Source organism: Ursus maritimus, unplaced genomic scaffold (assembly GCF_017311325.1).
Source record: "Ursus maritimus isolate PB19 unplaced genomic scaffold, ASM1731132v1 scaffold_6, whole genome shotgun sequence".
NCBI classification, from domain to species: domain Eukaryota; kingdom Metazoa; phylum Chordata; class Mammalia; order Carnivora; family Ursidae; genus Ursus; species Ursus maritimus.
In genome coordinates, this window is record NW_024426774.1 from 26,103,819 (window position 1) to 26,116,505 (window position 12,687).

Sequence of the window (12,687 nt, forward strand, 5' to 3'; positions counted from 1 at the left end):
TCATATGTTTGTTAAGCATTTTGTGTGTGTGTGTGTGTGTGTAAATTCATGTTAATATCTGTTCCCACTTATCAGATTTTTTAATCAATTTATATGAATACTTTATGTATAATACATGTGTAAACCTATGTACATGTGTCTGTGTATTACACATACATTTTGGGGCGTGTATTATTGTAATTTGTCCAGGGTTTCTTTAATTTTTCTTTGCATAACTCTTTTTTTAAGTTTAAATTTTTTCTGTGATGAAATCTGTGGATGGCTTCCTTTTTGCTCCTAGTGCTTTATACTTAAAAGCATGCTCTTTGCAGCAGAAGAGAGGAAATAAGTGAAGTTTTTCTTCTTTCTGAAGTGTCTCAATGAAAGTGAAGGATGTAGGGTGGAGGTTAATTTCTCACCATGGTAGGCAAGTAATAAACAGGTCTCTTACTGTCTTGTAAGAATTGTAGCATCTCCCACTGGCAGTAGCCAATTCACCGACCTCTGCATTGGGGGCCCAATTCTTTATGTACAGTGGAACACTGGCCACTCCCAGCGGAGCAGGTCAGGTGGGCACATCTCCCTTCCCTCCTGGTCCTTTTCCTGCCAGCCTGCATCGAAAGCCTTCCTACCAAGCTCTTCTAGTGACTCACCTTGCAACCTTGGATAAATAAACTTAGATTTCCAGGTCTCATACCGGCTCTAAAATTCAGGGATTGGACTCTTTGGAGGGACAATGCTCTGAGTAAACACATGTTGGGTGAATGACTTATAACCACTTTCTTACTCTTTCTTACTCAGCTATCCCAGCTGAGCCTGCTCCTCTGTAAGAAGGCTCCCAGCATCCCCAAATTCACACCATCAGTGGATGCCAGCCCTAGGAACATTCATTTCCCCTCCTATGTGATGCTCTGCTGGGCTGCTGGAGAAGCTTCTCTTTATCCTTCCCTTCCTTTTGGGCGTATCAAGGAACCCACATGTTCCAGGCCGTGTTCAAATGCAGATGCTACTGAGAGGTTTAAATCTCTCAAGGGACTTTTATTGGTTGGAAAAGATAGAAACCTACTACAGATAATTGTAGATAATAAAGTACCAAGTGTGAAGGTTAACAGTATCAGTGATGTCATGGGAATATCATGTACCCCTGACATTATGTGAAGGCCAGAGCATTTCACCTCTGTATTATTCCTTCCAAAAACTCATAACCCCAGTCTAATCATGAGAAAAACATCAGAAAAATCCAGATTGGGGACATTCTACAGGACTCTGGCCCATACTCTCAAGACTGTTAAAGTTGTGAAGAAAGGAAAGACTGGGGAGACAGGACCCCAGGGGTCCTGGGGGGACCCTGGATTGGATCCTGGAACGGAAAGAGTGCATGAATGAAAAGACTGGTGAAACCCAAATGAAGTCTGGAGTTTAGTTTAAAAAGGAGGAGTGCAGTATATCAGAACCTAGCTCGGACACTCTCAAGTGTGAGCTTGGATAAGTGTTCTTCCTTTGCTAAGCCATACTTGTTCATCTGTAAAAAGGCAACAGTAATGGTAGCTACTTAGGCGGATGTGAGGATTGTGTGAAAAAATACAGAAAGAGAGATAATGTGCGGAGAAGGAGCTAACACAGGGACACAGTCTGACACGTAGTTGATGTTGTTATTCACCAAATCATAGGCTTGTACAAAGTTGTGTTAAAGCCAAGAAGTGTGTGGCTGATTCCGCTCGCATGCTGTGGGGAAAGCTTCCCAAGGTGCTGCTGTTCAACCTTGGTCTTAAAATTTTGAATATGGAGGGGAGAAAACCTTAGGGGGCAGAGAAAGCAGCACATGTCAAAGGTTGGAGGTGGAAAAGGGCTGTTTTCGCCACTTCAGTGAATCTTGCCCCCTCCTCTGGTTTTCCTGGTGTCTGCATTACAGTGTAGGATGGGGTCAGGCAAGATCACCATCTTCTGCTCTAGAAACGTACACATACACTGATTATTTTCCTTACTCCCCAGTCAAAGCCCACCCTTTTTATGGTAATCAATTACATAACACCTTTTTTCTGTAGTTATTTCAAAATCTTTCCCAAACCACCTCAGCTCACTGATGTCAAATTCTTCCCAGATCTTAAATCTGTCCCTTTTCCAATGTCCCAGCACCTGCCAAATTTCACCTTAGAGCTAAATATTGACTTTGTTTTCACCTCACTCAATGTACTGACAACTTTTTTTCATGTTGTAAATATGCTATCTAATATATTAATTCAGTACTTGTTTCTTTATTTCTTTTTTGTATCTGTGTTTTTCTCTCTCTTTGTACCTTTTAGCATTATATGTCCTAAATTTATAAATACCTGGAGATAGTCTCTATTTTAACTCTGAGCTGGATTTGTCATAGTGATCTGTGTGAAAGTCCCTTAAAGAAATCCTTTTCAGGGAAAACGATATTTTCTGTTTATCTCTTGGCACAAAAGAGGAAAGACATTTGTCCTGCATGCCTGTTTTATTAGAAAGCATTCTTTTGTCATAGGAATTTTGTCCCTTGTCAGAAAAGAAAAAGGCTTTTTTATCTGTAGAATTACACTGCCTCTGTCCTCGTGGTCATTTTAAAGACCCAAAGATCACCTTATTCACGATAACTGAGTTGCCTCAAGTTGTTCCAAGCGTGTGTGTCATTACTTATAATGAATTATTTCTGACAGTATTCCCGACATAAATGAGGAACTTATGTAAGATGTCTGGCATACCCTGACAGTACTTGGAATAGAGGGTATATTCTTGCTGCAGACATCTTCACATGGGAATGCTTAATTTGTCATCTTCTTTGAGAAAGTCAAAAAGAGTCCAAGGCACTAAAAATGTTGTCAGACATTACGTGAGATCCAACCAGCTCCACACGCTGTTGTTGGTCTTAAGTTCTTGAACTGACGTCTCAAGTATTTAATAGAATGTGCTGAAAGAAAATGTGGTGTAGGCTGTTCTTTGCTGTCGACCACTCCTAAAGCTAATAGACTTAGAGCATTTGGAAAGGTATAACATCGTTCTGAAAGTGACATTCAGCTCGCTTATCTAATTTCTCTATTGGCAGTCAGTAGCTGGCAGCCAGGCCTTACTGTGGCGTTGATCCATTTTATTTACAAATAAGTGAAACAAAAGTTTCTAGTAAACCAAATTAATTTCTCTAAAAAATTAATTAAAAAACGAATTCATGAGCTCCAATTACATTAATAGTTTATGTGAGCTATTTCAGGAAACACAGGATAATGTGACACCTTGCTTACATCAGGATACAATTCAAAAGATGAATGCCGCATGAGAGGCTAAGAAATATGGCTTTGCTCACGAAATGGGTATTTGTCGGTCGTCCTTGAGGGGAAGGACTGTGCCCCAAATGGAGTTCTCCTGGCAAAACCTTTCAGATGCATTTTAAATAATAAGATATTTTCGGAGGAAAACAGTAGCTAGACATTGATCTTTAGGACATGATTTCATAGCTTGATTTATAGGCTCAAAGTGTAGGTAATGGTATGTTCTAGATACAGGCCTAATTTAAAATAATTGTCACTGTTTCTATTCACAGATATCGATGAGTGTCAGCAGGGGAATCTGTGCATGAATGGGCAGTGCAAGAACACGGAGGGCTCCTTCGTGTGCACCTGTGGGCAGGGGTACCAGCTGTCAGCAGCGAAAGACCAGTGTGAAGGTAGGAGCGTGGCTACGTGAACTACCGTGGTTTTCATTTAAGGCCCCGGCCTGAAAAACGATACTCAGTAAAGGTAGCATCTTTCAGAAACTAACTGGATGGTTGCATGATAGTGCCAGAAAGCAAGGGACCTCAGCTTAAGTCAGAAAAGTCAAGGACACAGGATGACAAAAGGGTTAAATTTGAAAAATATGGTGTTTGTGATTAGTGGCTGAGCATTCGTCTTAGGAAGAAAAAGCATTGCTCTCTGTGTAATTCCTTGCTGCAGAAAATCGGTTCTATTTAATTCATTTGAAAGTTTTACCTACTCAGATTTCAGCAATTGGAAGGTTATATATCAGCCCAGCATTATGCTGTGGAATGTTAATGACCTTCGTTTTTGTGTCTACTCCCCTTTTTAAAATTTTTCTTTTTTAAAAAAATTTTACTGAAAAAGACTTTTCAGCAAGACTGAAAAAAACAACATCCCCCTTATATCACAGATAAAGTTTGTGAAATATGTCCTGTTCCTAAGGGTAATAGTATTTTGGATCTCGCTGAGGTTGACCTTAGACTTAAAAAATATATTTTGTCGAAACTCACACAGAATTACTTCACTTCTCAATAAGTATATGCTTCCTGAACTTGAAGATATGATGGTATCACTGGTGACAAGCACAAGTGTCTAGATAGAGATCTTGAAAAGAAAGTTCATTTAAATGTCGTTTATTTAAGAACAGAACAGATACTCTATAGGACCAATAAGGAAACAAATCATGTCTGTGTCTATATGTAAACTTTGACTATTTAATGAGTGCAAATGTCTTCTGAAATGCTATTATAAATGATGGCATTATGAAGAGATCTACCAATATCATCATGGCCTTCCCCAGTTACCCCTTTCTTGAATAAGGAAAGACATTACAATTCCTAATCTAGAAGTTGAGAGCACACACAAGCATACTCAAACACACAGATAAAGTAATTTGTTCTAGATTCTACAAGTCCATCTCAAAGTTTTTTACTTTATTTTGTGACTCCTTTTTTTTTCTTTTTGTATAATAATATTTTTTTATTATATTATGTTAGTCACCATACAGTACATCCCTGGTTTTTGATTTAAAGTTCGATGATTCATTAGTTGCGTATAACACCCAGTGCACCATGCAATACGTGCCCTCCTTACTACCCATCACCAGTCTATCCCATTCCCCCACCCCCTCCCCTCTGAAGCCCTCAGTTTGTTTCTCAGAGTCCATAGTCTCTCATGCTTCATTCCCCCTTCTGATTACCCCCTCTTTCTTTATCCCTTTCTTCCCCTACCGATCTTCCTAGTTCTTATGTTTCATAAATGAGTGAAGCCATATGATAATTGTCTTTCTCTGCTTGACTTATTTCACTTAGCATTATCTCCTCCAGTGCCATCCATGATGCAGCAAATGTTGAGAAATCGTTCTTTCTGATAGCTGAGTAATATTCCATTTTATATATGGACCACAACTTCTTAATCCAGTCATCTGTTGAAGGGCATCTCGGCTCCTTCCACGATTTAGCTGTTGTGGACAATGCTGCTATGAACATTGGGGTGCATATGGCCCTTCTCTTCACTACGTCTGTATCTTTGGGGTAAATACCCAGTAGTGCAATGGCTGGATCATAGGGTAGCTCAATTTTTAACTTTTTAAGGGACCTCCACACTGTTTTCCAGAGTGGCTGTACCAACTTGCATTCCCACCAACAATGTAGGAGGGATCCCCTTTCTCCACATCCTCTCCAACAATTGTTTCTTGCCTTGTCAATTTTTGCCATTCTAACTGGCGTAAGGTGGTATCTCAGTGTGGTTTTGATTAGAATTTCCCTGATGGCTACTGATTTTGAACATTTTTTCATGTGTCTGTTAGCCATTTGTATGTCTTCATTGGAAAAGTGTCTGTTCGTATCTTCTGCCCATTTTTTGATTTGTTTATTTGTTTCTTGCATATTGAGTTTGAGAAGGTCTTTGTAGATCTTGGATACCAGTCTTTTATCTGTAGTATCATTTGCAAATATCTTCTCCCATTCCGTGGGCTGCCTCTTAGTTTTTTTGACTGTTTCCTTGGCTGTGCAGAAGCTTTTTATCTTGATGAAGTCCCACAAGTTCATTTTATCTTTTGTTTCTCTTGCCTTTGGAGATGTGTCATGAAAAAGGTTGCTGTGGCCGATGTCGTAGAGGTTGCTGCCTCTGCTCTCCTCTAGGATTTTGATGGATTCCTGTCTCACATCGAAGTCTTTCATCCATTTAGAGTTTATCTTTGTGTATGGTGTGAGATAGTGGTCAAGTTTCATTCTTTTGCATGTAGCTGTCCAATTTTCCCAGCACCATTTATTGAAGAGACTGTCTTTTTTCCACTGGATGTTTTTTCCTGCTTTGTCAAAAATTAGTTGCCCAAAGATCTGAGGGTCCATTTCTGGGTTCTCTATTCTGTTTCATTGGTCTGTGTGTCTGTTTTTGTGCCAGTACCATGCTGTCTTTGTGATCACAGCTTTGTAGTACAGCTTGAAATCCGGCATTGTGATGCCCCCAGCTTTGTTTTTCCTTTTCTGACTCCTGACCTTAATTAGCTAAGCTAGAGAACTACAAATGAATGCATAATAAGAGAAGAGGTCTACAGATCATATAATAAGGCTATCATATTCATAATCCTTTCTTTTGAAGAGCCTTTGATGTCACTACCAAAAATACGTCAGATATGTGTAAAACCACCCACCAAATTATCAATAGGGGCAAACCAATTTTAGGTGCCAAATGCCATGATAATCAAAATGTTGCTGTAAGCAGAGCGAGAGAGAGCAGAGTCATGCAGGGTCCCTGTGGAAACTAACGTCTGTGTTGACTCTTCTAGAATCCCGTTGCCAGAAGTAGGTAAACATACTCAGATGTGAAGAACAAAGTCAACAAACAGCGTGAATTAATGCCTGCTCACTGTAAAACACTAGATCATCTAAGTAGTAAAGGATGTGGTAGACATAGTCCCACCCTCAGGAAACTTAAAATCTAATGGTGAAAGTAAAATAACTGAATACATGCAATGTATCATTGTGCCTTCTGTTGTGTGGATATGACACATGTGTGTGCTTCAGCCTGAGCTCGGGGCTGGGGTTACAAAACAAATCATCTCTAAGCTGAGGATATGTGGGTCAAGGAAGAGAGAGATTCAGTGGCAATGCAGATACCAAATTGTCTGAGAGGAGGGAAAAGCCATTAGATTTGGCCAGAAAATCATAGAGAGAGAGGGAAAAAAAAAAGGAAGTCTAATTGCTAGGGGCCTGAAGGGTATATGTTCAAAAAAGAAATGAAGATGTATATGCCATGATACTTTACATCAGGGGTCAGCAAACTTCTCTGGTAAAGGGCCAGATAGTACATGAATTTTGGGTGCTATTTTCCAATAAAACTTGGAGTACAGGAGTAGGTAGTGAGCTATAGTTTGCTGACCTCAGCTTCAGACTGTTATAGGCCTAAGTGCTTTTAAGCTCAGTGTTCTCTTTAAACCTATCAAAGAGAGTCAAGAAGCTAAGTTGAGGTTTACAGATTGCCCCAAAGTATTTGCCACTTATCAGTGAACATTGGCATTGATATATACAGATTCTTAGCTAACTGGTTCAGATTTTGAGTTCATCTGGATTTTTCCCTCCTGGGGGATTCGTGACCTGTTGCTAGAGATCAGTTTAATTCACACAACAAAGAGTCTAAATTAATTACAAAGTAGATAGTTTATTGACTACTTTACATGTATGATTAAAAATATTTTTAAAGTACCACATATACAGTTTCTTTTTACTCTCTTGCCTGTAGATATTGACGAATGTCAGCACCATCATCTCTGCAGTAATGGACAGTGCAGGAACACGGAGGGCTCCTTCCTCTGTGTTTGTGACCGAGGTTACAGAGCATCCGCCCTTGGCGACCACTGTGAAGGTGAGAATTGCTCCTGACTGCACAATCCCAGAGACATCTGGACATCATCCTGGCTTTCTGTCCTTGAGTCCAGCCTTTTGACCTCACAGTCAGGACATGAGGTCCTGGCAAAAACATTTTCCCCATGGTCACACAGATAATGAAAAGAAGCCAGTAGAATCCAGGTTTTCCTTGCACTGCTCAGTGCTGTGTTTTAGAAGAATGATGCCAGCTAAATAAGTAAAGGATCACTTTCACTTTTCTCAGCTTTAGGTGGTTTATCCTGGGTATATAGTTCTGAATGGTAATACCTTATTTATGCAGGACCAGCGTCCAAATAAGTAAACACAAGTTAATTTTCCAGATAACTGGAAAGTTTTAAAGAGCTAAACTTTAATTCAATTTTGAGCGTTTTGCAGAAGTATTTCTAAAAGCTGCCCCGGGTGTCCAGCATGGTGTAATTGTTAACCACCCACTGCCCCACTGCCTGCTGTGCCTCAGAGCCCCTGGGGTGGTCAGGGCTGCTGAGCTGGTCTTTCACCAGCCTGTCACCTGTGAATTCTCTGTGCTCATTGTCTACCCAACTCACCGTTTTTTTTCCAGTTCATCCTCTGATGTCCCGCATGTAGACCCTGTCAGTTGTGAAACCAGAAATGTGAGCGTGGCAGGGTGGTGCCTCACATGAGAGTTAGCGTTTGTGAGTGTGGGGCTGAACCCCACCTTGGAGAGAAGCACATGAGCTTTTTAGTGAGTGGTTTTGTGGCACAAATGTGACACACATTGAAAAATGGCCACGATACTTTCTCACTTGTCGGTCCCTCTCTGTTGGGAAAGATCCATTATACTTTTAGCATCCTACTTTACTGACCAGAGAACTTGGCACAACCAGGGAGAACCTTTCCAGAGGGCATTTGGGGCAGTTTCAGAGGCCTTAACATTTATGTTACTGCTGAATAAGCAAGTCATCTAGGATTTGATCCTAAGGTAATGATGGACTTTAAAGGGCTAATGACACCAGTGAAGAATCACAATCAACGTACCTATTAAAAAATAGGCAAACAAGTGATGAATCAAAATAATGAAATTTGATTGAAAAACTGTGTATTGGGAACTCTGTAACGTATGGGTAACTGTTAATGATTCAACATAGTGACTTTCCAAGGTGAGAGAGGCAGACGTGTACCTGGGGACCAGACATGCAAGAACCTCTTGCAGAATAAATAGGTGACAGAGCACATGCTAAGGCCCTGAAAACCTAAACTGACCACCAGCATCTCTTCTGCCCTGACCCCTGACTGACCCAGTGGGCAACCAGGCCATTGATTGGTCCTCAGTAGAGGTTATGTTGCTCTATTTTGGCTGTTTTAATGTGTTGCCTGTCTCGTCAGAAGTCCAGGATTTTTATTCTGTCAACATCAACCGCATGAAAAGCCAAACAAAAACTTTTTAGCCAATTTGCTCATCATTGTTAATATAGATATTCAGTAAGAAGGCTTCTTTTGGAGTGTATAATTGGTCTTTTTTCTCTTAAAGTCACGGCTAATTTCCCTGGTGTTCTAGGTTATAAATAGATTTGGAGTCCATTCAACTAATTCAGTGCTGTCTTTGAAACTATAATAGCGCTTCAGCCTGCTTATTCCCAACTAGTAGTGTTTCTGACCCTCCCCAGTGGTATTTTTCTGTAATTAACTGAGCTGTTGCTGTTCACATGCCTCTCACAGCTGTGGGAGGAAGAACCATCTTTCTTGTTGGCTTTTATATTTACATGTGTAACTTTCCTCTAATAACTCTGCCAAGGCCTTGTTTTCTTGAAGTGTTATCCTACAGTCCTTCTGGAAGTCAGAATCAAGAGTCAGAATCCCAAGTATTGTGCTAATTTCTGTGTGTTACTTGCTCCAACATGCTCAGTAGCCACTCAGTCTGTGAAGGGTGGCCTCCGTTGTGCTGGTTATTAGATGTCTTGGCATCTCAGCCTTCAAAGGCTCTGCCTCTGACCTGTTTCCCTTCTAGATTCAGTCTCTACTTCCATGCCCACCTTAGCACCTTCCCCAGCCCATCACTGTGATTGCTCCATGCCAGTCCCTTGCAAAGCCTGAAAAAGAAGATTTATGATTTACTCTGCCTTTCTGTGGCCCCTCTCTCTTGGTCATTTCTTTGTGGACCAAATAAAAAAAGGTGAGAAGAAGTGCTAGTATTTGTCTCCTTACAACATTTCTTTCCAAGTCAAAATCATTCATTCTTTTCATGTGTGCATTCATTCCACAAATATTTGAGGGCCAAGGATGTACCAGGTATTGTGCTAGGTATAGGACATACAGCAATAAACCAAACAGACAAAAATCCCTCCCTTTGTAGAGCTAACATTCTAGTGAGGGAGCTATGCATGATAAATAAGTAAAATATATAGTTTGTTAAGTAGCAATAAATGCTATGGAAAAAATAAAAGGTTGTATGGGGAGTGTGGAAGGCGGGAGGGGGCTGATCTAACAGAGGCAGGCAGAAGCTGCCTTGAGATCATGGCATTTGATTATTTATAGGAAGACCGTTCCATTCAAAGGAATAGCAGATGCCAAGGCGCCAAGAAATAGGTTTTGTGGAAGAGGTTCGGAGTTTGACTTGGGCACTTTAAATTTGGGATGCCCATAATGAGTATCCAAATGAAGATATCTGAAAGGCAGTTGGACCTATGTGTGTGGAATTCAGGGGCGAGTCGGGCTGTGTGGCATTGACACGTAGACAGTGTTTAAGCTGTGAAATTGGATGACATCATCAAGGGAGGCAGTTTAGCTAAAAGAGAAAAGGGGTCAAAGATGGAGTCCTGGCCTCACATTTATAAGTGAGAAGGAGGATAGGAACCAGCAAAGGGGATTGAGAATAAATGGCAAGAGAGGAAGGAGGAAAATCAAAATCCAAGAGAAGAAAACATTTCCGAGAGGAGAGTTATGATCTGTGTCAAACATTGCTGCTAAGTGAGATGAGGACCAGAATTGAGCATGGGGTTAGGCGGGGTGGGGATCCCGGGTGACTTTGACCAGTGCATTCTTAGTGAAGGTGTGACCAAGATTGACATCGTTTCCTTAAAGCCGTTGCCCAAATGCTAGAAGGGCTCTATCTTTCACAGCAGCCTAGGCGGTGTTTCAGGACCATCCCATGTTGGGCTCTCTAAATGTTCAACCTACTTTTTTTTTTTTTTTTTTTTTTGCTTTTGAAGATAGCGGTCCTTCAAAAAATTTAAATTAAATCAGGATCTAATAAAATGCACTGAATTTTCAAATCTATATGATCATTTATAAACACTTAGAATCATGTTTCTTTTCCTCACATAGGTTCTCTTAGATTTTGAAAAATGAATGAAAATCAAACGGTTTAGAAGTAGCATGAACAGGGGCGCCTGGGTGGCACAGCGGTTAAGCGTCTGCCTTCGGCTCAGGGCGTGATCCCGGCGTTATGGGATCGAGCCCCACATCAGGCTCTTCCACTATGAGCCTGCTTCTTCCTCTCCCACTCCCCCTGCTTGTGTTCCCTCTCTCGCTGGCTGTCTCTATCTCTGTCGAATAAATAAATAAAATCTTTAAAAAAAAAAAGAAAGAAGTAGCATGAACAAAGCTGATGCACTTCCATTTTGCTAAGGCAAACATCTTGGTAATGCAGTGTTTCTCTTGTCGATGAAATTCATGTTCTCAGGACCCTCCATCTTTTTTGAATTGAGATTTTTCACATGATGCTCGTGTTCAAATATGCCTTTCCTTGGTTATCTCTGTTTCCTACAGAATAAGGAAAGGTATCTAAAAACTGACTGCATAACACCCACGAGAATAGCTGTGGAGCTGTTAGAATACACATGGAAAGTTAGCGCTCTCATGCCTGCCTGTGGGAACGTAAAATGGTGCAGCCACTTTAGGGGACCGTTTTATCACAGTTTAAACTTACTCTGTGACCCAGCCACTCCACCTCTAGGAATTTACTCAAGGAAAATGAAAGCCTGTGATTGCACAAAGACTTACACATGAATGTTTATCAAAATTTTATTCGTAATAGCCAAACTGTAAACAATCCAGGCACTCATCAAAGGTGAATTGATCAACAAATTGTGGCACATTCATATGATAGACTACTGCTCCGCAATAAAGAGGAGAGAGAGGTTGGTACACACAATACCCTAGATCAGTCTCAAAAACACTGTGCTGATCAGAGGAAGCCAAACAAAAAAGGGGCACAAGGAAACCTTTAGGGTGATGGAAGTGCCTACAGCTTTTTTTTTTTTTTAATGGGTGGTCTAATATACTCACTTAAGACAAGTTTTATGGCAGAGATTCACACACAGTAGACCAGCATTTATCCCCATTTGGCACAATCATTATTGAGAATAAATCAGAGAGTTGGGGCTTATGAATTATTTTCATAGAATTTATATCTAAAAGCCTATTCTCAGTTAACTTTGTATCCACTTAGAAATCTTGATACTCCAAGCATCAGTTAGCTGGTGAATAAAACAGTCTTTGGCATGGAAATGAAACCTAAAGGTTTCAGACTTCATGGGAGACACTGATTCCTGCATGCTCTTCTCTGTCTTATGCATAATTTTCCTTTAGTGTCCCTTTCATGGCATGAGGTTTAGTACAAATGGATATTTCAGGGCAGACTGGAAAAAGAGTCAAAGGGAAGTATCACCAAGCCTTATGTTAGTAACTACAGAATAACATTCTTACGGAGATATCTCACAATTCCTTAAAAAATGATTTCATTTGCAATGATCTAAGAATCTAGCAGTGATCCCAACAGATGTCAAGGGATAAAGAAATGTCTATGTTTTGATTGTGATGGCGATCACGAGAATGTATCTACATTTGTTCAAACTCATTGAGCTAGACTCTTAAAATTAGGTGCATGTATTGTATGTAAGTTATATTTGAGTGAAATTAGAAAAACACACTAAAGAAGAAGGGATAACCCACTTTAGTTGTGACAAAGTCACATCAGCTATGTTTCATGTTCTAGGATCAGTATTCAGAAACATTTTAATCTAGGGGGACAGCCTGACTTGTGTTTATTTCAGTGGAATGATATTATAAGGTGCTTACTTCTTTTTTATTTGCCTCACGAATGGTACAGA

The 12,687-nt window shown here is 40.3% G+C and overlaps 1 protein-coding gene across 4 annotated transcripts in view; it reads left to right on the forward strand.

Moving 5' to 3' along the window:
• The window catches only part of LTBP1 (latent transforming growth factor beta binding protein 1), a 228,609-nt gene that overhangs the window by 134,397 nt on the left and 81,525 nt on the right, over nucleotides 1–12,687 (forward strand). For all 4 annotated transcript variants that reach the window (XM_008700245.2, XM_008700246.2, XM_008700247.2 and 1 more), the window contains exons 17-18: nucleotides 3,536–3,658; nucleotides 7,473–7,595. In XM_008700245.2, the coding sequence (XP_008698467.2) occupies nucleotides 3,536–3,658; nucleotides 7,473–7,595 (246 nt within the window). The remainder of the gene's footprint in view (nucleotides 1–3,535; nucleotides 3,659–7,472; nucleotides 7,596–12,687) is intronic.